Source organism: Acomys russatus, chromosome 11 (assembly GCF_903995435.1).
Source record: "Acomys russatus chromosome 11, mAcoRus1.1, whole genome shotgun sequence".
In the NCBI taxonomy this organism is placed as follows: Eukaryota; Metazoa; Chordata; class Mammalia; order Rodentia; family Muridae; genus Acomys; species Acomys russatus.
Window position 1 is genome coordinate 6888821 of NC_067147.1, and position 26555 is coordinate 6915375.

General features: G+C 46.1%; 3 protein-coding genes across 3 annotated transcripts in view; 2 read left to right on the forward strand and 1 right to left on the reverse strand.

The window, feature by feature from the left end:
* The window catches only part of Mgat4a (alpha-1,3-mannosyl-glycoprotein 4-beta-N-acetylglucosaminyltransferase A), a 94292-nt gene extending 93046 nt beyond the window's left edge, over positions 1–1246 (forward strand). Inside the window, exon 15 of the mRNA XM_051152772.1 lies at positions 12–1246. Coding sequence (XP_051008729.1) covers positions 12–38 — 27 coding nt within the window. The 3' untranslated portion in view covers positions 39–1246. The remainder of the gene's footprint in view (positions 1–11) is intronic.
* Positions 1247–5887: 4641 nt separating this feature from the next.
* Unc50 (unc-50 inner nuclear membrane RNA binding protein) lies at positions 5888–14025 on the reverse strand. The gene is made up of 6 exons (XM_051152773.1): positions 13891–14025; positions 12247–12530; positions 11107–11227; positions 7516–7655; positions 7339–7440; positions 5888–6202 (listed from the first exon to the last, which is right to left on the reverse strand). Exons 2-6 carry the CDS (start codon positions 12524–12526, stop codon positions 6066–6068), a joined length of 780 nt encoding a protein of 259 aa, XP_051008730.1. The 5' UTR covers positions 12527–12530; positions 13891–14025; the 3' UTR covers positions 5888–6065.
* An 83-nt stretch (positions 14026–14108) lies between these two features.
* LOC127195397 (cytochrome c oxidase assembly factor 5) lies at positions 14109–20982 on the forward strand. Its single transcript, XM_051152774.1, has 3 exons — positions 14109–14295; positions 15780–15863; positions 20785–20982. The coding sequence occupies exons 1-3, from the start codon at positions 14197–14199 to the stop codon at positions 20824–20826; spliced, it is 225 nt and encodes a 74-aa protein (XP_051008731.1). The 5' UTR covers positions 14109–14196; the 3' UTR covers positions 20827–20982.
* The last annotated feature ends 5573 nt before the right edge of the window (positions 20983–26555 follow it).

A 26555-nucleotide genomic window follows, 5' to 3' on the forward strand; every position in this document is an offset into this window, starting at 1 on the left:
TTGTATTTCAGATTCATATTAAAAAAGCCACCAATTGATCTGCTGAGAAACCAATGCATCCTTTCCTATGACTCTCGATTAAAGATAGTTAGCCGTCCTCTTCTGTCTGGACTTTGAACACTACCTCTGCTGACGCCTGCTGTAGATGATTGTCGTTTCCGCGCACACAGGGACCTCTTCCCACGGAGAACTGCATTCAGCTGAGACTAGGCTGTCCTCCCGTTTGAACTTGACACAAGCATTTTACAATTCTGACAGCCTGTTTGCGTGACTGGGACTATTTTGGTATTATACTAATACACAAAAGTTGTACATATTATTACATTCCTTACAATTTGAGAAAACTAACGTTAAATACATTTTGTGAAGGGGGTACTTTTGAAGTTCATTTATTTTACTATTATAGACCCTCTTTTATAGACGATCAGGGATATTATATATATAAATATATAAATATATAAATATACATAAAGATGTTATGGACTTAATTTATTAGAAACACTTAAGAAGTACATATTTTTGTGCAGTAAAGTTTTGGATCAATACCTTTTTTTGAAGAAGCGGTTCCCTGGCTTTTTTAAGTTCTTTCTATATTTTTATTTGGAAATGCAGACATTATCGGCCAACACCATTTTTTCCAGTGCACTGCCATTCCAGATCGGTTCTGATGGGTTTCTTAACTTGAAGTACTTTTATAATCACAGCAATCTGAAGAAAATATTTTCAGAGGCATTTGTCATTCCTAAAGCCAAGATTTTAAACGACCAATGTCCTCTTGAGGGTTATTTTACTGTACTGTGTATGGTGTGTAGCCACAGAAAACCAGTGTGATCTTCAGTGTCCAGGTGGGAGGGCCCTGCCTGAGTCTCCACACAGAGTCCTTCAGGTTTCCTCTGTGTGGCTGAGGAGACTCCTTTCCTTTTTAATCTGTCTTTAATCAGTAGTTAGGCGCATTGTTTCTGTTCTCACTGGTCCTTTTATTCCCATGTTAGGTTTTGGAGTTCTGACGGTGTTTTCTAGGTGATGCCGTTGTGTGAGTCATAATGGGTATAATTTTACAACTAAAACTGTACTCTGGGGCTCTGGTGAGAGAGACTTGGAGCACTTGTATGTTTCCACAGAATGATTTGCTCTGCTCTCTCATGAACTTGGAGGTAAATGTTGTGGCCACAGAATGCTTATGCCGCCTCACCTTGCAGGCCTACCCAGTACTAGTTGGCGAAGTGCTTTACTCTTAGGGTTAGAAAGCCGACAGCAGTTGCCAGTCTTCTCTGGCTTTCCAGGGACTGCAGATGTCCAACAGAGTGGTGGAAGCCAGGGGACATGGGAGGTCCTAGCTGGTGGCCACCAGCCTGGAGCTTTCTTAGCTGCCCTGTATCTGGAACACATAGCACTAAACAGCCATTTTTGCATGACTGGGAAAATGTAGAATAACACTATTATGCTTTATGTCAAAACCCAGCTGAGGTTTTTCTTGATGTTTTGTAAATTTCCTTCTCATTTCCTTCAACTTTTAATTTTCTTCTCTGATTTCCTAAGCAAACTCCTTTGAAAAAAGAAATACCTTTTCATTATTAAATTTAAGCACCGTCTTCACACACGAAATTAGGCAGCAGGGTACCAGGTAGTGAAACCATCCATGCAGATGGGTGCAGGGCCCCTTAGGTCTCTGGTTTCTCAGTGGCTGTGACTTCAGGAGGGCCATGCTTTGAAAACCTACCTGGGGCGGGGGGATGTTGCAACACCTGCCACCGTTTGAATGGCCCTTGCCAGGGGTCTTTGTGCACATCCTCCCACCCTTCTTGCTCTGAGCGACTTGTTTAGCCAAGTCTTTTCCTTCACTCAAGGAATCCCTCCCTTTCCTGAGTGAGTTTGGTCCCTGTGCCTAGAACATGCCTGGGCCTTGACAGGCTCTATTGGCATCTGGATGTGTCGATTAACTAGCCAGATTGCTCACATTTCTCTCCTAGCTGTTTGCCTGCCATCCTTGGCATGCACGGACACACACTCTCCGTGTCTAGTTTTCATCAGTTGTGGTATGTGTTCTCTGACACACTGCAAGCTCCAGGGGCCAGCTCTTCTGTCTTCCACCCCAGCAGGTGCTCATCTGACCCCTCAGTGTTAGTTGCTCCCTCCTTCGTGCCCAGCACAGCACCAGACAATCAGAAGCAGATGTGCTTGCCCCAAAGCAAGAAGTTTCCCTGGGAGCCCTGGAGGTTGGTGAGGGTGAAGATGGGTGGAGGTGAAGCCAGCGTGCTTAGAACTGCAGGGGTACACATTAAACCTTGGGCTGCCAACACACTCTCACGCAGAGAGTGAATGAGAGAGCGCCAAATGCAGTACTAACTATATAAAAGAGGTCGCGGTTGGCATCTGGTGGACATTTCAGATGAACCAGACTCAAGTAGTGCCAGCCTCTACAGAAGCCACAGATTACATCTGTGAAAGTGGAAGGCTGAGGTCTGGGCTCACGTTTGCAGTCTTCCAGGTGCTCAGTGGCCACGTGTGGCCAGCAGCCGCCATTATTGGTCCCAGAAGTATGGGGCATTGACATCATAGTGGGAGGTTCTGCTGGTCAGTATCGTGTCTAGAGTGTAAATATGAACATTCTAGAAAGGAGGAGCAATAGATGCCGTGCTGTGGTTGAAAGCAGACCTATGGCTTTATCATAGTGCAGGTGAGGGTGCGTGTTTTGGTGAGAAGGCCAAGACTGCCTGGCTTTATGTTTATGGTCGTCATTCTTCCCAGCATGCACCGCAACAGTGTCCTCAATAGGTATGTTTGGTTGAAAAGCATGAGAAAGAGTGACTACAAATGGATGACTTCGCACTTAGGCTAGGCATGTGTATGCATCCACTGTGGTGTGTTTGAACAAAGCTGCTCTCTGTGGCTTTTGAAGTCACTGGGTCATGTAAAATATTAGGTGTGCTTATTTCAAAAGCTGTCAGGAAAGTTGGAGGCTAGAGTTCATTTTAGTCTTCGTTATCATGAGAACTAGAGTTCTCAGCAGTGCTGTCCTTCCAGGAAGGGTCTGGCCATGTGGGAAGAGTATGGCCAGAAAGGCTGTTCCAGTTAGTACTGTGGATTTGTGGTGCGTAGGGCTCTAAGACTGGCCCTCTCATGGCCCTGTATGGTAGCCGCCCCTTTGGAGTGTAGCGAGAACTGTGACCGTAATCTGCGAGCGTGTCTTGTTAGTTAACAAAAGGGAGAGTATGTGTAGGTGACCCAGTCTTGTGAGCCATGTCAGGCTGGTAAGAAGTGAGACAGGGGCAGCAGAACTCTGAAGACCGCTGCTGGCCAATGTGGAAAGACTGCAGTGGCCTTCCTTAAGGAGTGGAGGCTCTGATACCAGCCACGTGGGTGGGAGATGCAGTCCCTTTGCCACAGGACAGCTTCACCCTTGCACTTGCCCAGGCTTGGAAATAGACGTCTTTGGATGAATGGCCAGCCTGGTAAACACCTTCACTGCAGCCCTGTAAGGGCGCCCTACCCAGACAGCACAGGGAAGCCTGCCCACACTTCCAGTGTGCCACAGTGAGGTAACAAATGGGCAATGCTGAAAGAGACCGATTTCTGGTGGTTTGAACAATCAACAGAAAGAATTTCAGTCAGTCCTGAGAAGTCTTTCTATTTGATTGCCTGCAGTAGGTTAAGGCTGGGTCTCACCTTGCATCCCAGGCTGGCCTTGAACTTTCTCTCCTCCCAGTGCTGCCTCTCAGCATAAGAACACTCATTGCCAGCAAGCCATATTCCTGGGTCTCTGCTAGGATGCTCTGGGCCAGACTGGCTCTACTACAAGTCAGACTTGAATTATTTTTGTTCTGTAAAAGAGCTGCCAGGATGAGAGTGTAGGTGTCAGCATCCTTTTCTCCTAGATGAGGTTAAATTATACTGACTTAAGGGGCTGCCAGAAGTACTTGAAAGAATGAACAATGGTACTTTAGATCAGACTGAAGAGAAGAAAAATTCCTGCCTTTATGTTGACTTGCAAGTGTGTCCAACCTTGCGACAGTGCAGCATGGCTGTCACCTGCAGGGTTCATGCTTGAGAACCATATGGTCCAGTTATAAAAACAAAAACACTAAAAAGCTCTAAGTTTACAGTCTTTGTATTGTGCCATTCATTGCTATCCTGGGCCACAGGCTGGACATAACCTGCTAGAGCTTAGGCTGTGACAGGTATAAAGTTTTTGTTGTTGTTTTGCTTTGTTTTAATCATTAGCTCAACAGCCAGCTTACAGCGCAACCAACCAAGGTTTTGTATTTAGATGTTTCCCCAATACCTCTGCTTCCAAGCCGTTGTCAATGAGGTTTATTTTTATTTTGGTTCACTCATTGTGCTAATTGTTAATTTTTAACCAAACTGCCATAGCCTTGAAGGAAAACAAACAGAACTGAAGGAAGGCTTTAGAGGTTAAACACTGTCAGGTCACACAGCCTTGTGCCGCCGTCCTCTTCCTAAGGTAAGGGACCTTAAGTCTCAGCTCAGTACTTTTCTAGAAAGGGCATTCCAGAGCTATGTAGCAATGCTTATAGCTTGTAAACTTTCAACTTTAACAGTTTTGAGGATTTAAATGATTACTCTTAACAGATACATGCTATGCTCATTAATATGCTCAATTGAATGCATGTGAACAAAGATGACCAGTCTCTTACAAAGAGAGAAAACCAAACTAAACCAAGGGTTCTGTTACCCGTGCCCTGTACCATCCCTAGCTAAGTGGAACGTTTCTGAAATGCCCCCTTCTCCAATCTTCGCACTACCTAAAAAATCAAATGCGAGAGCAGACAGGCAGCAGGGCACACTGCGGGTAGCATGCGCCCCTGAGGGGCAGCATCAGACAGTAACCCCGAGAAGGGAAGGGAAGGATCCAGGCCGGGAGGAGCACATTACTCCAGCTGCTCTGGCCTTGCTCTGGTGGGGAAATACTTGTGCATCCTAAGGAGGCCACTTCCTACAGCTGCTCCTAGTCCAGTTGAACTAGTAATTGGCACTTGGCCCCAAAATGAAAGGGGGGGGAGGGGCCTCTAGCTTGCTTAGCGTCACATTCTCTCCTGGAAATGCCCCAGCTAGGTGTAAAAGCACCTGAAGAGCATTCTGAGCTTTCCGAAGGGCTGCTGGGACAGTACTGTCAGGTGCAGCCAGCAGACTCTTCTCAGTGTAGACAGAGTCCACTACGCCTCAGATGGGGCACTAATACAGAAAGGCCAACTTTGCACTGGGGGCGTTTCTTGGAGCAGCCGAAGGAGCAGCTTTGCTGGCTGTACCAAGTTTTCTTTTCCTCTGTACATACTCAGCTCACAATGTCTTCATGGGTTAAACAGGTAATAGCTGCAGTAAAATTTGAGGTACCTGTTGGATTTATAAAGGCAGATTATTTATTTTCAAGTTTGCTGCTATAATTGAAACCGAATAATGTCCTGTTGACTGTGCCTTTCATCACTGTCTCTGTGCTACAACTGTCCATGTGTATTTGAAATAAAGATGCTTGAAAAGCCATGCTGAATGAAGACTCCTTCTAATAAAAATGGCTCAAATCCAATGAGTGCACAGAATTTCTGTAGCACTACTACTATGGTGTTAACTCAATCTGTTTTTCAGATAGTTACTGGTTCCTCTGCAGTCCTTAAAAGGGGACGTGCCCTCCTGGAACACAGTGGCCATCACTGCAGGTCTTCACGGCTGCAGATACACACAGGCAGTTCTCAGGGGAGAGGCGCCGGGGACTGGGCTTTGCACGGTAATGACCTGAAAAGGCTTTTGAAGGTGAGTCTGTGTAAATGTTCTTTAAAAATGGGACAGACTGTACAAGACGGTGTGTGCTATCCACTCCCTACTGTACCCTTGCTATTTTATATATAGTGTCAGATGAAAACAAACAATTACATGCTTTAGTTTAAAAATATTTATTAGAAATGTACATGTAATTAGTTTTAAGGAATGGTCTAGACAATAGTGTTAATATCGCCTCAAATTTGTAAACTTTACATCTTTAAGATATTTACAGATTTACAAGAACTTGTCCCTTCGCCACACCAGACAGTTTAGCCAGGATGCTGTCACTGTCATTTCACTCTGTACTTGTAGAAGGAGCACAGCGTGTGGGTAAAGTTCCATCCCAGCGCCAGTGACAGCCCATACAGCACAACCAGAGGCGCAAACGGATAGAGCAGGATCACTGTGTTTCTCAGAAATGGCAGTGCTGGAAAAGAAACAACGGCACGGCTGACAGGCGCACATGCTGAAAGAAGGCTTTTTCTTCAACGCACCAGGCCTAAGAAAGGGGCACGTGGGACCTTACAGATCTGTACCTACATCTCATTTAGGGCTGGTGGGACACGGAGCAGCGGGGTGAGCAGCTAGCCAGACACATGGAGTCCATCTCTGTTAGCATGCAAGGTCATGGATCTCATGGTATTTTCACACACTGACTGATGATGGCACAAGGTCAGCTTTAGCCATTCGCTCATTTCCAGTGTCTGAGTCTGATCAACCTTAGGGGCTATACTGTTGCTTACTGTTCAGTGCCCTAAGCATTTCTCACACAGGCAGTTCCTAGTAGACACTGCTAAACCAACAGCTGTGAGGCAGAGCATCGGAACGTCCACTAGGAACCAGTGCCTCACTGCCATGGGTCATACTACTTTCAAGATATGAGAAAACTCACTGGGAAAACCCTAATATCCCAAACAAGACAAAAGGAAGGTTAAGTGATCCCAGGAAACTGGTCATGGGGGGGAAAGACAGTCATGTCCCAGTCATGTCATCCAAAGCAGCAAAGAAGAGCTCAAAGTTCTCTGGATGGTTCTGTGAGCTCAATCTCAAGGTCTCTACACTTTAGCAATGGGAACTTGGGGGTGTTGAACAGGACATAGCAAGTCTGAGATCATCTCTTAAATAGAACTATTTAATAGTTCTAAACTCTATTTATCCATATTAGGAAACATAACCCAGAAGATTTAGCAGTTTGCAAACATGGCATGGTCTCAGATCATCCTATAAGAAATGTTTATTACTGCTTTAGTTACAACTGACATAGGCCCATGCCTTTTCCTCTCTGCCCTTTGGTAAATCCAAGAAAACAGTCAGGGACTTCTGCCTGTAACTTTGGAAACAGTGAGTGAGCATGGCTCCTCGAGTTACACCAAGCGTTATACAGTCCCTGTGCCACTCTACTTTTGGACAGTGAGCAAGCTGAAACTAAGTAGACTGCTGTAATTGTGAAGGTCATATGAAGTGAGCAGTATGAGCACCTGAGACTGACTGGCAGCGCACTGTGAATCCTCTGTGAACGCCTCCAACCCTCCCCTCTTCTCTTCTCAAGCCACGAACACTTACCACTGTATCCCAGGAAGGTTACATAGATATAATAGCCAACAGCAATCAACCATAAGGTATTTCCAACTAAATATCCAATAAATGTATCTGCAAGGATAACATCTGCCAGAAAAGAAAGCATACAGTGAGTCCCTCACACGTAACAGCTTTGAGAGCATCTGAGAAGCAGATACTTACGGTTGATGAAGAAGAGCTGGATAAAATGCAAAATGACCAGGAGCGGGTAGAAGGCGTTCAGATGCACATCGAAGGCGTAGCCCCACTCCACATCACAGTCTCTGCTCGGGCGCTTCACTAGATACTTGTTTGAGATGAACCTGAAGAACAAAACGAAAACTTCCCGCATGGTGTCAGCCACCTTCTCGGTGCAGCAACCACTGAGACAGGCTGAGGCCTCTGCTTGCCTTCTCGTGAGAGAACCTGACCTGGCACTATGACAGCCCTGAGATGAGACTTCAAATCCCAACATCTAGGTAAGGACCCAAGGCTCTGATGGTACCTGGCACAGCTGAAAGGCTTGTGTTCCTGGAGGAGCAGGAAGTGAGTCAGAAAGGAAATGCAGGGCCAGCTCTTAGGGTGCCTGTGGCTACTTTGTGACTTCAATCTTTTACTCATGCTTAAAAAAAACACACACACACCATCAAGATGCAAGAAATGTCTGATTGAAAAGTTTTGATAGCATCTCTGTGGTGGCACACTGTGCAGAGGAGGAGGTGACAATAGCTTGTCACTAGAGATAAGCAGCAGCAGTGGTGATGAGGTGTACAACACTAGTTGATGCTGACGCCAGCAGGATTAAGAGATCAAGGCCAGAAAGCCACAGACAACAGTCCTGTCCCAAACAAGTAGGAAGATAGAGGTGCTGTGCGCCAACCAGAGTGGCACCAAGAGTGGTTCTGAGAATGAAGGAGAGGGCAAGATTTGGGGTTGGGTAAGTTGGCATGGCAAATGTGCTTCATCATGGACTGACCATACAAAGCCTGCAGCTGAAAGGGAGTATGGAATGACATTAAAAGCCTAAATGACATCACCAAAACCATAACATCCCGAACAGCCAGCCAAACAGCCCCACTGTGTCAACTGCCCTGACCATGAAAAAGAGGAGGAGGAGACCAGGGGAGAGGACTGGCTGGTGGGTCACCAGAGTGTGCACACGTGCATCCATCACTGCTCTACGACTTACACCTGTGCAAGTTCATGTCCTTTAACGTCACTAAATTTTAATGATTTTTTATTATTATATTTATGTATGGGTGTAGGTGCCAAACTCCTTGTGGAGTTAGGTCTACATGCGAATCCTGGGGGTTAAACTGGGCACATGTTTTTACTTGCTAAGCCTATGTCACTAATTTTGATTTAATTTAATATCTTACATACAGAAGCAAGGGTCAGGTTGTGGTGGTGCATGCCTCTTAATTCCAGCATGCAGGCAGGACATTTTTTTAGTTTAAAGCCAGCTTGGCTACCTGGTAAGTTCCAGGCTAGCCTGAACTATAGTTTGAGTTTTGAACAGCAAAAATACAAGACAAACAGACAAATCAAGAAAGCATGGCAGAGTATATTAAACAGTCTATACTTAGTTTTCCCTTGGACAAACTAGGACTCAGGAAACACTGTTGTAGCTAAGGATAGGTGCCATTTGATTTTACAGATTCAGTGAAACAAGCCAGGAACAGGAGGACAGACCCACATGTGGCATATATGAAAGATTAAAAAAACAACTTGACCTAGAGTAACAGGAAATGAGTCAGGGTCAGCAGAGGCTAAACAGGGGTGAAGGAGCGTGGACTGTGGTTATCAAAACAAGCACATGTGATAATGCTCACAGCACAGGGGCACTAGACATTCTGTAAGAGATGAAAACTAATTACACTGTACAGTGTTCATGAATTGTAAAATTTAAGACCAAGTAATAAAGGGATCGTGCATAGCCTGTAGTTCATGCCCCGGAAGTTCTTACTGTAGTCACTGGCCTCCTGCTTTACCTCTCTACACATCCCTTAAATGGGACATTCTTTCCTAGAGAACTCCAAGGCAACTAACCCACCTCTCCCACCTCCATGATGGCCACATCTCAGGCCAGGCTGCTGTCTGTGGGTTTCTAGTCCTCCTTCAGCCTTTGTAGACCTTCTGCAGGAGGCATCTGCCAGCTCCCGGACTCGACATGGCCACCACAGAATGCCGCACCAGCACTTACCACACAGTTGCCTAAGCCCAAACTTCCTGGCCACCACATCCTGCCACCGCGGGGAGCCCTGGATCCTCTCCCCATCCTATTACCAGCACACCACTCTGGGCAGCCCCTTCCCTCCCCTCGCCCTTGATGGTACGCACTTCTCCTTTACTGCCATATTAAAGATTTTTTTCAACATGAATTTGACTTGCCTTTGTTCTTAGCCTCCTAGCTCTCCATCTGTCTTCCACCCTCCAACCCACACTTGCAGACATGAACATGAAAGCCCTCCCCACCTCCTTTTTCCATCAAGGGCATATTCTAAGTCTCAATTCTTTGTAGCCATGGAGTCACTTGTCCTCAGACCCAGCATGCTGCTGCACATTCCGGAATAGGAATCAAGTGTCTCAGAACTCCCCAAAACATGGCCTTGTGCTGGTTCCTATGGCACTTCTGGGATTTTTTTGGGGGGGATGTCATTTCTACTTCTAGCTCCTCACAAGCTATGTCCTACTTGATCAGACCACAGGAGAAACAAAGCCAACGGTAATCACCTCCAGGACTTGCTGGGTGGCCATCCAGACCAGTTCACTCATGGCAGACACCTGCAACAAACTGTTCTTGGAGGCTTTACATATTTTCCCCATCAGTTGCCTGACAATAAGCATTTGATTTCTATTAGTAGTATTAATCTTGGGCCAGGCATTAGAAATTCAGATAAATGTTACATAATAGCATATATTAACTATCCAGTACCCACAAAACTGTACTTTAATAGTCAAATGTTACAAAGAAAACCGAAGGGCTGGTCTCACAGAGGTTCTAGCCTTGGCATTGAGTTTAAAATAGTAATAGCTACCATATACTAAACATTCATCTAGGTACCAAAGGTGATCGTCTCGCTACTCCTAAAAGCATCTGATGAAACAACAAACTCTACTTTATAAAGGAAACTACAGGAATGACTGTCAGCATGTGGACCTGTCTGAGAGTCAGCTTCCTCCTCAGTCTTCACCCTCCATGTAGGCAGCTTGTTACATACACCGCCCTTTGCCCAGGAAGCCAAACGCACATTCTCCGTGGGAGAAGTGAGAAGCTGAACAGCAGGTCTCTAGTCTGCCTGCCAACCCCAGGCGGGAGCAGGCTGCGGGCCTTTGAAGACCTCAGGGTGTGCTTTCTCCTCAGCAGGAAGGAGCCACCTATAGGCAACGCCCTGTTCACACACTTGACTTAGTGTCAGAGTCAAAAGTAAAACTCCAAAGGATAACCCTCTAGATCTAAATGGATCTAAACACTGCCAAAACAATTGTGCACCTGGAAATTGTATCCAGTCACAAATACAGACAACTAAGCTAACCAAACACAAGCAGAATCGGATATAATGCCATGAAAAATCAAGTGTAACCACTCTGGGATCTGCTGCCATGACAGTCAGCACCCACTGAAGTGTTCTCTGGTCTAGTGCTGACACGGGGGGCTACAGTCCGTCAGATAACTTCAGCTACTTTCTCTGGGCTTCAGTTTCCATTATCTGCTGTACCTCCAAAGTAAACAGAAGCCCAACAGTACGTAAAAACCCTCATTATGGTACTTACCACATTAAAGTTGATATCAGAAGGCCAACGCCTACACAATCTATGAACACAACCCACAGGAGCAGCTTTATTGTCTCAAAAAATCCCATGTCCAGCACAAAGCCAAATCCTATGGTGGACACTGAAACAAAGAGTGACAAGGCTCACTGCTAGGCTCTAGGGTAGAAGACATAGTCCCACTCATACGCACACAGTGCAGATGGGGTACACGGACAATAAATAAAACCCTCAAGGCGTTATATGCATTCATGTCAAAATAAATGCCACCTTTGAGTGTAGGTAAAGGAACAGGGTTCAATGGGCTAGTTCAGAATACCTGTGCAGGAAGCACTCAACTATTTTTAAATCCAGTTCAATCTAAGAAGCACCACACACTTCAATGCTCTATAGTTGACTAGGACTCTTTTCTTTCTTTCTTTTTTTTTTTTTTTGGTTTTTCGAGACAGGGTTTCTCTGTGTAGCCTTGGCTGTCCTGGGGTCGCTTTGTAGACCAGGCTGGCCTCGAACTCACAGCAATCCGCCTACCTCTGCCTCCCGAGTGCTAGGATTAAAGGCGTGCGCCACCACCGCCTGGCTTGGACTCTTTCTTCATGTACAGGAGAAACATTACTCAGAGAACCCTCACTCTGAGAGCTGGGGTATAGCTCTCTATCCCTGGCTCGACCAATCCTGCTCCTCCCCTGCCAACAAACTAACTCAACGGCCTTCCAACCCCACAGATTTGCCTCATTAAGAAATGTAATTTCCCATCCTAACATTTCTTTGCATACATTTTGGTATTGGTTCATTATTAGTTTAAAAAAGGGGGGGGAGGGGGTCCGTGACACAGGCCAGCCTCACCTACATATCTAGAAGCTCTCTCACACAGGAGAAAGCTGCTGTGGACCAAACCCTGACCCACTTTTCAATACCCCAGTACAGTGGTTCACTCTGGCATGGCGCTACAGCTTGAACTAAAAGAACGCTGCTTTCTTTCCGCCAGCATCTTAAGGTTTTAGAAAAACCAAACGCCCACAGCTTCAAATACCCCCAAATTCTGACCGATTATACAGTAACACAAACGACATCCCCAATACAGCTTCCTCAGAAATACCCAATTTGTTTTTCAACCATACTGCTTGCAAACTAACACACACTTACCACAGAGCCAGATACTTAAGAGGACCAAGAAAGCAGGGTCATCTCTGGCCCACTGGTCCTTTGTTTGCTTCCGGTAGTGAAAGTTTCTATAAACCCTCTGTGGGGAGGTGAACAGGTAGAGCATCTGCCATGCAGCAAACTCAAAGTCCATCTGCCGAAACCGGAAAAGCCTCCTGAGGTACTTGTAACGTTTTGCTCCAGCCGTGTGTCTTGCAGCATCCCTGGAACTCAAGACTCCATTCCCGTGCACTGAGGCACTCACTGCAGTACTCGGAAGCATCTTCCTAGATGGAATAAAACATTTCTCTTAGAGGTTGTCTTAAGGGCTGTTCGGGAACTGGACATGGTGCCTCGTGCCTGTAATCCCAGCACTCGGGAGGCAGAGGCAGGCAGATCTCTGTGAGTTCAAAGCCAGCCTGGCCTACAAAGTGAATCCAGGACAGCCAAGGCTACACCAAGAAACCCTGTCTCGAGAAAAAAACAAACAAAAGCAAAAAACAAAAAAAAAAACAAAAAACAACAACAACAACAAAAAAACCCAAAACAAAACAAAACAAAAAAACACCAAAAAAAAAACCCAAAACAAAACCAAACTGTTTGGCTACAAAAGCACTTCACTTCAGTGCTGTGACATTTTCTCCTGCAGCCTTCAGGAAGCATTACGGGCCAGAGCGATGGAGTTGATTTGAGGGCTGGCGGAGTGTTAACTGCACCATCTGAAACCATTTATCTCCAGTCTCTGGCTTCCCAACATTCAACTCAATCAAGCCTGTGACAGCTCTATTAGCCGACTACTGATGTGCAGGATGAGGAAAAAGCAGCACAGGGTTGTGAACTGGCAATGACTAGAACTCTGGCTCAAATTTTCCTGGTTTTAATGGCTAAAATTATATATATATATATATATATATATATATATATATATATATATATATATACATATACACACACACACACACACACACACACACACACACACACACACACACACACCAAAACACTTCGTTTAAGCTAAAAGCAAGGTTACTGAAAAGGAAAGTTACACAGCTGATTCGTTCAAGTCCATCAGCGATGGCCAGCAAGGTACTGGTTATTCATAATGTGACATAAAAAACGAGGCAAATTCCAATCACTGGTGGTTTTACTCCCACAATAGCTGGGCAGGAGGAATAACAGCGCGGACGGTCCAGCCCAACTATTCCTAAGCCGAAAGAGCGCGGCTCGCCAGCCCTCTGGCCGCCCAGCCTCCTCTCCCACAAGTACCAACACACAGCGGCGCTCTGCCCCGCCCCGCAGGGAGCTCTCCATTACCCTAAGCCCGCTGGTCAATACAGACGGGCCTAGTGACATTTGAGTCGTGAACAAGCAAGGACAAGGTTTCAGGATGTGTGTCCCTCGGGAAAAATTCCAGACCTGCTTAGAATTTAAAAAAAAAAAAAAAAAAAAAGGTTCTGTTTCTTTTTTCTGCGAGTCCAACGTAAACGGGCGCCTTCAGCTTTACCCAGCAGCTCCACGGCCGGCCTAGGGCTCGGGCTGCCGGCCGCCGGCTTCTCCCTAACCCGGCCGCGAAGACGCCACCACGAGCTGTCGGTGGAAACGGCCGTGGGCACGAATGCCACCCCGCGCACACAGAGCAGGCCCCACCTGAAGGCCCGTGCGCCCTCTCCCTGGGCCTAGGACGACCGCCACCTTCGCCGGGTATCGGAGCCCAGCCGCCGCTGGGGCTACTTCCCCTTACAGCTACGTAGCCCGCGCTTGCGACGCCCCGTATTTACGTCACGGACATACACACTTCCGTTACGCATGCGCACAGCCTCCAGATGACCCGGCCAGCCGCGGGCCCAGCGGAAGTTGTTGAGGATTTCCGTGGGCGGGGCTCACGCCCGTCCGGGCGACCTCCCCCGTGACTGCAGACGGTGATCTGGTGTGGCGAGGGCGGCCGGAGCAGCCATGCCCCGGTATTACGAAGACAAGCCGGAGGGCGGCGCGTGCGCGGGCGTGAAGGAGGACCTGGGTGCGTGTCTACTGCAGTCGGCCTGTGTGCTCCAGGTAGCGCGTCCCTGTGGCAGAGCTCAGTGAAGGCCGCCTGCACGTCGGCCTTTTAAGGGAGGTCACCTCGAGGGTGGAGATCGCAGCCTTAGGTTCTAACTTTGGACAGATCTCTTGAGCTTTCGTTCCCAGTTCTCTCTGGTGTGAAGTGGGAGATAATTAACGCACCGCCTACCTCAGGTTTTTGTAAATATTAAGCCATCTCTGTTCAAGACGCGATTCCCGAGCGCTGGCACTTTGTTCGGTTTGGGGCTCTTGCCACCAGAGACTCCCACACTAAGGGAAGCTGGGGAGGTCTCTTCCTGCTCTCCGTATGGTTACTTGATCCGTGATGGATATTTTGGGTTCCTTGGCGTATAGAATATGGAGGAATCTTATGGCGTGCCATAGTTTCTCCTTACTCATCTTGAATCCATCTTAAACCTACAGCGTTGCATTCTGGGAGGAATGCAACATAAGCCTGTATTCTCTGTACTGCCACGGGAGACAGTCGATGTATTATAGGGGCTCAGAGAATCTCAGGGTATTTCGATGTATTATAGGGGCTCAGAGAATCTCAGGGTATTAAGTATGAACTCAGATGACAAGAGTGTAAAAACGTTCCAGTGGGGGGGGCGCTAGTGAAGAGAGGGGGGGTGCGTTGGGAGAAGGTTCAGAACCATCTCTGAGATAGATTCCTGAGATTTTATGACTCTTGGGAAGCCAGACAAGTTGAAACTGCTAGAGGGAACTCAGCAGGGTCTCCAACAGTACTCTGACTGATCTTGACCCTAGAAGAGCAAGCCCTCTTGCCCACTTACTCATCTCTCAAAGGTGTGTCATTAAACCTGATTGGCCAGCCTAGCCAGGCCTGCTTAGCTGCGCCCTGAGTTCTGGGATTATCAGCTCTTGCCACCGTGCCCAGCTGAACTGGAGCCTTAGTCACGTCTTCACAGCCAGAGCCTTTTTCCCTTAGCCATTTCTCATAAGCATTTATATACAGTGTTTAGTACCAACACTAAAAGGGTCTCATTTTAAGGCATCCAATTCTCATCCATAGGAAGGTTTATACAACTATCTAATGATGTGATCAAAAAAATCTCAGGCCTTGAGGGCTGGAAAGATAGATGGCTCAAAGGTAAAGAGTACTTGTTGCTCTCACCAAGATCCTTGCTTTGGTCCCAGCAGCCATATTGTGGTGTAGAAGCATCTGTAACTCCAGGTCAGGTGATCTGGCACAATCTTCTGACCTCCGTGGGCACCAGCTCTGCACGTGTTGCATGTTTGTACATGCAGGCAACTCATTCATGAAATGAAATTTAAAAACCGAGGCTCAGAGTACTCAGTTACTTGATAATCTTTACATTTTTTCCCTTTAACCACCAAGGTTATTAAAAAGGAATTAAGAATTTTTTTTTCTTTTTAAGAACCACTTTCAGTAGAACAGTTGTTTTGTACTTTGTGGGACAGTTTCCCAGATATTCATATTGCTCTGTATGTCACAGGAAGGAAAATCCCCACGGCAGTGTTTGAAAGAAGGCTACTGCAGAGCTTTGCAGAACTCATTTTTTGAGTGTAAAAGATCAGTGGTAAGTGATTAACCATTTTTGAGAAGCTTATGTTAACTGTAGAATTAAATGTGAAGGATTTAGTAATCCCAAATTGGTTGTAGTGGAATGGTTTGGATAATAGTGTTGGGACTCCAATGTGTACTATTACGAAAGCCCCTAACCTTGGTATCCTACAGAGTGGCTGACCCTCAGGGTTTTCTGAAAGCCTGAAGATGAAGTCTCAACAAATATAAAGGGAGGAGTTGACAGTGAGGAACATGAATTCAGGTCACCTGGCACTTACACACAAGCCTGGAAGGCTAAGCATGGTGTTTGCACTTTGTCATACATGACCAGGAGGAAGTGTTAGTGTTTGTGTTCTGGGGTAATGGATGGTGGCAGAGGGCCCCAAATGACATCACTGGTCCCTGAGATTCTATGTTAACATTCCTTAACTTGGAAGATTGACACAGGTCTGTGGGGTGGAAAACAGGGTGAAGTCAGAAGTGTGAGCTTCCCTTGAAAGAAGGCCTGTGTCTGCTGGCTCTGGGACTACACTGAGAGCCTGTCCCTTCTGCTCATAAAGGAATAGAGGTTGCAGAAGACCAAACCCCAAGGAGTGGAAAGGAGACGCAGTGTGGCCATGCTGCCGTTTGTGAGTGGCAGCTCTCTACTGTCCCTCGGCAGGCCTCCCTCTGGAGTTTTGTGAGCTATGTGAAATGCAAGCTTTTAGGTTCGTGAAGAAACTGAACACTGTTTAAACACTGAGACGGCATAAAGATTAGTGCAGGAGTTAATGAATTTTGCTTATTGTTGTATCAAGTGACAGTAAACTCCCTGAAATTTCTCATAGAGCTCAGTTGTTCATTTTACTTTCTTTCACTCCTTCCTTTCTTCTTCTCCTTTTTCCCCCTCCTTTTGAGATAAGGTCTTACAATGTAGCTCTGGCTAGCCTAGAGCTCACTCTTGTTGATCAGGCTAGCCTCAAACTCACAGAAATCCACCTCCTTCTGTCTTCCAAGTCCTGGGATTAAAAGTGTATGCTGCCACACCTGGCAATGTGTAACCCAGACTGGCTGGGAACTTGTGATCCTCCGGCCTTTACGTCATCAGCATATCCTATGGACCTGCATTAATCTTTTTTTGTAAAAAACATGTTTTTTCATAGTGTATCTGTCTTCTGAGTAATTTTTTATTGAAGGTGTTCTTCTCTCATACAATATATCCTAATCACAGTTTTCCCTCCCTCCACTCCTCCCTCCACTCCTCCCTCCACTCCTCCCTCCACTCCTCCCTCCACTCCTCCCTCCACTCCTCCCTCCACTCCTCCCTCCACTCCTCCTTCACCTCCTTTCCTCTCTTCTCCAGATCCGCTTCCTTTCTATTTCTGATTAGAAAAGAACAGGTTTCTAAGAGATAGTAACCAAACATAAATAAAATAAAATATGGCGCAGCAAAAACTTTCATATTGACGTTCGACATGGCATCCCAACAGGAGGAAAAGAGTCCGAAGAGCAGACAAAAGAGCCGCTCATTCTTACAGTCAGAAGTTCCATAAAGATACTAACCTAATAGCTATAAAAAATGCAGAGAGGCTGACGTAGTCCCTGTGCTCTGCTGCGTCAGTCTCTGTGAGCTCATAGGGCCTTGCTATTCTGGTGTCCTCCAGCCTCTCTGGCTTTCATCCTTTGCTCCTCTTCTGGGGGATTCCCTGAGCTCTTAGGTAGGATTTGATGGAGACCTCCAATTTAGACTGTCCGCTCATGCCTGCCTGTGGGTCTCTGCATCTCCTGCCATCTACGGACAGAGGAAGTCTCTCTGATGATGCCTGGGTAAGGCACTGATCTGCGAGTAGAGCAGAATGTCATTAGGAGCCATTTTATTGATTTTTGTTGGTGGTGTGTGGTTTTTGTTTTGTTTTTCTAGTCATGTTTGATTTTACCCTAGGTCTTTGGGCTGCTTTGGTTGCCCAAGCAGCGTCAGGTGTGGGTTCTTTTTTGTGGAATGGATCTTAAGTCAAATCAGACTTGGCTACTCCCACACATTCTGTGCCACCATTGCACTAGCATTGGTTTGTTTTGGGGTTGTTTTGTTTTGTTTTGTTTTTTCTGTTTGTTTCCGAGACAAGGTTTCTCTGTGTAGCCTTAGCTATCCTGGACTCACTTTGTAGACCAGGCTGGCCTGGACTCACAGCGATCCACCTGCCTCTGCCTCCCGAGTGCTGGGATTAAAGGCGTGCACCACTACGTCCAGCCCACGTTAGCATATATTTCAGGCAGGACAGATTGTCGAAGGTTTTGTGGCTGGGTTGGTGTCCATGTTTCTCTTTGGTAGCCTGCAAATTACATTCCTGCACCAAAGAGGTTAGAGCATAGGGGTGAGGGCTCTGCGTGGGCACCAGCTCAGATTCTCCATGTTCAGTGAGTCGTGTGGGTGTTGTCCTCAGCAATGGGGCCCTGCTATCAGTTTGTGGAGAGCAACCCTTGGTCTTAGTGTCAGCCTGGGTTGTTTGGGGCTTTTTGTGGGGCCCTCTTGGCCAACAACTGAATTGAATGCAACCCCAGACCCACCACTGGAAGCCTTGCTGTCTATAAGAGATGGGCAGTTGAGACTCTCCATCTCCCACTACTAGGAGTCCTCACTGCGACCACTTCATAGATTCCAGGAAGTTTCTACTACACTAGGTTTCCACACCATCTCCCCGATGCCCCCCCAGTTCCAGCTGTCTCTCTCCCTGGACTCTCACCCCACTCCACCTGCCCCCAGTCTACTCAACGTATCAGTTGCTCTATCGTATCTTCAATACCTGAGATCCTCTCTTCCATCTCTTGTGTTCTGTTGGAGAAGATTGCTTTGGTAATTCCTGTTCAAATTCCTAAATTTTTCATTTCCGTAATTCCCAGTTTGTATTTTCTTTATTACTTCTGTTTCCATTCTCAGGTCTTGACGAGTTTTGTTTCCTTAAACTGTTCCCCGCCCCCCTGGTTTTCTTTAAGGCATTTATTCATATCCTCCAGTTGTTTGTGTTTTCCTGAATTTCTTTGAGGGATTTATTAATTTCCTCGTTAAGGACCTCTAGCACCTTCATATAGTTAGTGTTAAGGTCTTTTTCTTGTGTTTCAGCTATCTGGGAGTATCCAGGGCCTGCTGTGGTAGATAGCTGGGCTCTAGTGGAGACATATTGCCCTGGTTGTTACTGTGATTTTATGCTGGCATCTAGGTCTCTGGGTTTGAGATGACTGCAGGTCAAGGTTTGTCCTTGTTGGGTGGGTGTGATGCTCCTTGGTTTCTGTTTCTTTTCTGGCTTTTCAGAAAGTATGGTGGCTGCGTGTGGCCCATTACTGGTCTGCTCAAATGATCTGTTCACAGGAAGTGTCTGTTGGTGTTGGAGGCTGGGGTACAGTGACAGGTGCAAGGGGGGAGGGGATGGTCTGTGGCTGCCACAGGAGGTGGGAACAGGGACGCTGCATCTGGTGTTCTGTGGCAGAGCTAGGGAGGACACTGTGAGGTTGGGTCTGGGGGAGTAGATTGCTGAGGAGGTCTGTAGGCAGCTTACCTGATTTTCTGGCAGGCGTGATCTCTTTCCAAGTAATTGTAATAATTCTGAATTTAAATTGTTAGTGCACAGTGGTGCACGCTTGTAGTCACAGCACTTAGGGAGGCAGAGGCAAGCGGATCTCTGAGTTTTGAGGCCGGCTGGTCTACAAAGTGAGTCCAGGACAGCCAAGGCTACACAGAGAAACGCTGTCTCAAAACACAAAAAAAACCAGATCCCAGTAAGAGGCAGACCTTCCCTTATGCTTTGACTTGGCGCAGGCAGTGGTTCTCACACTGTTCCTCCAAGACTGACCGTGAGTCTTCCAACCCAAAATGCATCACGTCACACTTAGCTATTGGAGTATTAGATGTTTGGGCATGAGAGGAGCAGAAGCATGCCTAGGAGTCATGTGGTTGATGCTTCTGTTTCAGAGCAGAAGTCCCAGCGACTGTGAGAAGGTTGGTTGAACCCACACACCAGCCTAATGTGCTGCCTGTGTTTGAAGAGCTTGGTTCTGAACACAGAGCTGCCAGCCAGGCCCAGGGGTGCAGAGCCACGATAACGGCTATTTGAAGAGACTGAGGCAGGAGAACAACAGGTTTAAGGATTTCTTGGGCAATAGAGCAAGTTCAAGGCCAGCCTGGACAGCTTACTGAGACCCCGTCTCAAAAAAAAGTATATAGAAAGAGAGCTGGAATGTGGCTCAATAGTTGAGCGCTGGCCTAGCATATATAAGGCCCTGAGTTCAATGTATAGTACAGACAAATATATAATTTATATATTTTTTCCAAAGGCTTGCAGGTGCTTCATGCTGTGCTCAAGTATGTGGCTGGCTGTTCTACTGTCGGACTCACTCATAGGGCCTGTCTCCAAAATAATTCCTTCCTGTGGAATTTCTGAACAGCTCTATTGACGTTGACTTCAGACCCTTTTCTCCACCTGTGCCCTTAGGGAAGTGGTTCCCGTGTGAGGCTTAAACCAAAGAACTTGGGATCTGCCTAGGAGGAGGGAACTCAAGGATTCTTAATCTCATAATTGTTTCATTAATATTTCCAGTTGCTCTTTAAAAATTTCAAGTACATTTGAATTTACAGAAGTAGGCTTGCTAGTACATACATTGAGTATACTTGAAACAAAAAGGAAGTCTAATTTTGACTTCACCAGAGCAAGTCATTGTTGGCCTTGGGTGGAACTGTGGTTTCTTTTGTTTGCAATGCCCTTTCATTATTTTTCTTTGGTGGCTTTGCACTTTTGTTATTTTGTTAGTGCTTCCTGCCTTGGCCCCGAGTGCTGGCTGTAGGCACTAGCCATGTGCTCAGCCGAGTTCTCCATTCTGTAGTAGTTGGCTCCTTTCCTAAAGTAACTTACCAGAGCTGGGTTTGATTATTCCAGATGATCAAATGTATGTGTGCTTATTTTCAGTTGGATACCAGGTCAAGATTCAGAGGAAGAAAAGGATATTGATAACATTCTACTGAAAGCAAGATGAAAACGACCCAGGATTGCCTCTGGTCCTTAACAGAAAAGAACCTCACAGGAAGCACAGTACCTGCTGCATCTGACTTCTGGCCAGGTTTTCCCTCCTAGGACACTAGAGAGAACAGATAAATGCTGTTTCTGAATGATTCTGTTGTGTGAAGTCACTTATAGAAGACACGTGTGATTGAGCAGCTATGGGTTAAAGACTTAATGTGTCTGGGGAATTGCCTAATGGAAAGACTGTGTTCAAGGATGACTCTTTAATGGGATGACACAGTATGGGATCCAGAGGCCACAATGTGACCACACAGTAACACAGAAGCTGTTATCAGGGCTCTTACAGCTCCTGTTTCCATTTCTTGGTTTCAATTTTCAGCCAGCCCTCTCCTCATAAAGGGGTACCACCCATAGTCCACATCCTCAAGATCCGTGGCCCCACAAATCACACCCTAGGAAGGACTCTGGTCTTTTCTGGGTCATACGGTCTTGCTCCAACCTGTGTGGCTGTGGCTACTCTTCTCACAGTCACAGTGGATGAGTTACGGGCCTCATCCCTAAACACTGGGATTTTCAGCAAATGGAAACAACAGATGGATGTTCCCTCCAGGGAGCAAATGCCAGTGACATGAAGTGTCTGATCAAGCTTAGAATCATGATAATTTTATTTTGATCACTTAACACACTAGAGAGCCATCAGAAACTAAATTTCCAGTTTGATTTTTGGCATTAGACAGTGGCTTCTTTGTTGTTCTGTAGTTCATTGGGGCTAAAGCAGTTAGAAATTGGGTGGTTTTCTTGCTGTTTTAAGTTCTGAAGCTTTGAGGATGATGTCACTTAGGTGTGCCTTATGTGCTGCCTCCAAGTCCTTCCACCTATGTGCCCAACTTAGTGTATGTCTACAGTGTGGAGGATCATGCTTTCTGCATGCTAGGAAGCTCTACCACCGAGCCACACCTCCCACCAGCACTTCAATTTTAATTGAAAGTAATTCTGATAAACTGTGAAATGTGTTTGTATAAAATACCTCTATTTGGAGAAATTCACATCTCAAAAATTGAACCTTGGATGACACAATCCTGCGGATTCAGAGAGCATGCAGCAGCCCACAAGAGGCCCTCGCTCCCCTATTTCAGAGCTGTTAGGTGGAATTATCTAGTGTGGTCTTTTCTGAGCTTTAACAATTTTAAATTTTACTCATGTGTCGCGTCCCTGTAATTCAGTGTTGCTAGGCAGCATTCCACAGTAGACGTACACTGCTTCCTTCTCCATCCGTCAGCCGATGAGCTCTGAGCTGGTGTGACTTTGGGGCTTTTGGCTAATGCTAAGAACATTTGTGAAAAACTTCAATGTTTCATTTAGTAAATGCCTTAGTGTGGAATTACAGGGTCACATGACAGCCTCGGTCTATCCTTCTCTACAGTGGTGTGACCAGCATTTCATCTTCCCCTGGGATCTGGCTCAGCATCCACATGAGCAGTGCTCGCTCTGCTGACAGCCGTCTGCTTGGTATGGAGAGGCATCGAATGGGGTCTTGATGTGCACTTCTCTATTGCCTAAGAATCTGAGCGTGTGTGCATGTCTTCATTAGCCTCTGTATGTTGCCTTTACAGAGAGGTTTATTTCAGTCTCCAGTATGGTTTTCAATTGGTTATCTTTATTTTCCTGTAAGATTTTAAAATTTATTGTTGATACAAGTTAAAGATAATTGTCATTTTTTCCTCTTCAACTTCTGGTTTTCCCTTTTCAGTCTCCTGACACTCTTTGAAGCACAATTTTTATTTTATATTTTGTCTTTGTGTTTTTGAGACTGGGTCTTAGCCTAGGCTAGCCTGGAATGCCCAATGAAGCCTTGAACGTAGAACAAGCATTTTGACTACTTCACTTTCCAAAAGGCACACGCGACCATGCTTGGCTTGAAGAGCAGCTTTGATTGGAAAATAACTGGGGTTTTTTGTTGGTTTTTTTTTTCCTTCAGTGTGCCCCCCCTAGAAACCATCCCTAACCCAAACTTACAGAAACTTACTCCTACTTCTTCACTGAAGCGTTTTTAAACTTTACCTCTCACTGTAGGCCTATGTTTGCTTTCAAAATAATTTTATACACCTTTATTCCTAGCCGTATTTAAAATGTATTAAGTAGAATAATAAAACAGCATCGTAAAGTCTATAGCTCTGTGGTGTTGTACCCTGACACTGCAGTGCAGGCAGTCCTCAGCATGCCACCACAACATGTAAAGTGTGCACATCATCCAACGCCCAGCCACTGTCAGGTCACCATCCCTCCCCACCCTGTCCTTGGCATACTCTCTTCATGGTCGTCATCATTCTATGTCCTGTTTCTGAATTTGAGTACCCTAAATGTCTAGTATAGACAGAGTCTTAATGTGTGTGTTTGAGGAATGGAATGGAAATTGGCTTGTTTCAGGTACCAAAATGCCCTCAAGGTTCAGGCATGGTGTATCATATATCAGAATTTCCTTCCTTCCTTTGTAAGGCCAAATAGTGAGTGTGAGTGTGTGTGTGTGTGTGTGTGTGTGTGTGTGTGTGTGTGCGTGTGTGTGCGCGCGCTCGCGCTCACGCCTATCTTGTACCTACTCACCCAGCAGTGGAAACCTCTGTTGTTTCCACCTTGGAGCTCCTGACTATGCTGTGAACATGTATATACAATTATCACTGGACCTTGCTTTTAGTTTTAGCCTACACCCAGCAGATCGTGCTGTACGTTAATTCTATCTGTATTTTAAGGCAGTGCCGTAGTTTCTGTAGCAGCCACACCACTCTTGTATGTTCCCGTTAGCAGTGCACAAAGACTGACTGTCCCATGTGCTTGGCAGCTTACTTCTTACTCTTTTTTAGTGGCCAATCTAATGGGTGTGAAGATCTACCAGTGGGTCTGCTTTGTATTTCCCTGATTAGTGATGTTACGTGCCCTCTATGCTTATTGGTTGCCTCTAATAATTGTGTGAAGAAACCTTTTTGAGTTCTTTGCCTATTAGTTTGTTGATGGCTCTGGTTGGTTTTGGTAGTCTTCTCCACAAAAGCATTGTCCCACCCAAGTTAGCTAACTATAGCTTGCTCTGGGTAAGTTTAGTTTTATCTCTTAGCGTTGTTTGCTCTTTGATCCATTTTGAGTTCATCTTTGTGTGTGATGTAAGAGTCTGCCTTTCTGTGCCTTCCACACCACCCTTTGGTGGGAAAGCATGCCACTATGCGTGGCAGGGCTGTTTCTGAGGCCCAGTCTCTCTCTTAGCTTCTGTCTTCATGCCAATGCCACTGTTTCAATTACTGGAGCATTATAATAAAGTTTGAAATCAGAAAGTGAGTCCATCTTTGTTCTTTTTCAAGATTATTTCAGGTGGGTGAATGGAACTCTTTGAGATTCTGTATTTCAGGATAGATTTTCTTCCTCTAAAAAGAAAAAAGTGCCGTTGGCATTTGAATAGGGAATGCATTTAATCTCCCAAGCACCTGGACGCACTGATGTTACGACTTTGATTGCTCCTACAGTCTACACATACATCTGTTTGGGTGTAATCACAGCAGAAATGTACTGTCTTCGGTGTATTACACTTTTATAGTTTTTTTCCTAAGCCTCTTGCTCTTTGAGGATACACTTTTGTCGTTTTTTAACTTTTTTGTTCGTTTGTTTGGTTTTGGCAGGGGTGGTGCATGTGCCTGTAACTGCGCACATGGAAGTCAGAGGGCAGATTGTGGAGTCAGGCCTCTTCTTTCAGCACATTCGTCCCTGAGTCAAGTTCAGGTCTTCATGCCTGGTGGCAAGTACAGACACCCACTGAGTCACCTCCTTGGCCCAGTTTTCTAAATTTCCTTTTCTTTGAGTGTTGGGTTTAAATAATTACTTTTCATTGTTAAATACAGCCAGTATAGAGGAGAGGAGATAGAATGTTCGGTGTCATCAGATGATTTCCGAGTCGCCCCTTTATTGCCAGAATTACACTTGTTTTTTAGAATGTAAAAGTAAATGATAAGACTGACCAAAACCACACCTCTGCGTTGCCTGCAGAGCTGAGACCCAGCTCCTGCCCCCTTTCAGCACAGCCGCAGACCAGTGGCCGCCCAGGGTCTTCAGCTCCACACTCAGACTGTGTCCCTGCTCCTCTTGTTCTGAGGCTTCCAGCTTGCTCACTGTCTCTTCTCTCCCAGGTCCTCAGCCTCTCCAGCATGCAGGCAGCCACAGCTTCCAAATATATAAGCCAAGAAATGGCTTTATAGTCCCACACACACACCACATTCTGTGTGGCCCGTGCTGAAGCTGCCAGAAACAAAGACCAGTCCTCATGTGTGGCTGAGGTACGATGCAGGTGCCCCTCCTCCAAGGGTGTCATTTAAAGTGAAGGTGCTGGCTGGCAAAGAACAGGGTCCTGTAACGTGGTGGAGATGGGCTGACTGGGGACACTGAACTCTCCGGGTGTGGTGGTTTGACAGAGAAGTGTCTTCACTGCATTGCAGCAGCATTCCCACCCTCTGAGGGATCTAATCCACATTATGTTGTAGAAAGAGTAATGGCCTTCCCTGAAGAAGCTGCTGAGCAGGACAATGTGGTCAGCCCACCACACATTTTTGCCTGGAAACCTACATGTCTGCTCACACAGACACGTGTGGGCATATGCCCACAAGAATATACATACACACACATACAGAAAGTGAAATGCTAAGAACACTGCAAATAGGGACAGAAGGACACTGGGTAACACCACCACACTCTGGAGCAGGAGAGCCAAGGGAGGAGCCACTGACAGTGTTGAGCAGCACACTATGCGCCAAGGAGCCCTGCCCTCCCCCACGGGCACACTGACCGTTTCACAGACGAAGACGTCGTCACCCCTCTGCGTCCTCAGTAGAGAAGCTGCAACTTGGTTTCAGAACAAATATCAAATGGAGCAAGACATTTAATTTAAAAAACATTTACAATTCTGTAGCCCTAACAGATGAAGCCAAGGCCCAGCAAACCAGCAGTTTTAAAAACTTCAACCTGTGATTAAAGATCAAAACTTCACAAAAACACACGTACCAGTAGAACAAACTTTTGATATTCCCAGAGACTCAAAGAAATGGAAACTGGAACAAAACTCCATTCCCTGTTTGAGAAAAGGGTGGAAAAGCACTGGCTACAAGTAGGAATCAATTTCAGTAGCTACTGTTTTGGTAATAAAGTCAGACAACTAAGCACATTTATGCTGTTTTTAACTCATTTCCATTGTCAGGAATCTCCAGGGACAGTGACTGCACACACGCTCCTTGAAGGAGAGGCAGAGACTCACTCACGGTGTTGCTGACACAGCAGCTCTGTACCAAACCCGACTCGGCAAGTCGCACCAGGGTGATGCCCAGAGATGATGGTTCAGGGGAAGGAAACAGCAGGCATTTATGAACACATTTCACCCAGGTCCTCACAGCCACCTTCTGAGGAACCTACTGCTGTTGTCCATAGTTGGCACACACAGAACACCCCAGAGATGTCCAGCAACTTTCCCCAAGACCCTGACCAGTGAGAGGCAGAGCCTGGATTGGAGTCTGGGGCTGTCTGCAGATGTCCCTGTTCTCAACCACACCCTAATTTGAATTAACTAAACACATGACCCCCTCTTATAAACAGCACGCCAGTCTGGTGCTGTCTGTAGGACCTCCATCCAGTGTAGGAGATTGAAGGAAGTGAGACCAAGCTTAATGTTCTTGTCAGATTTTATTATTTAT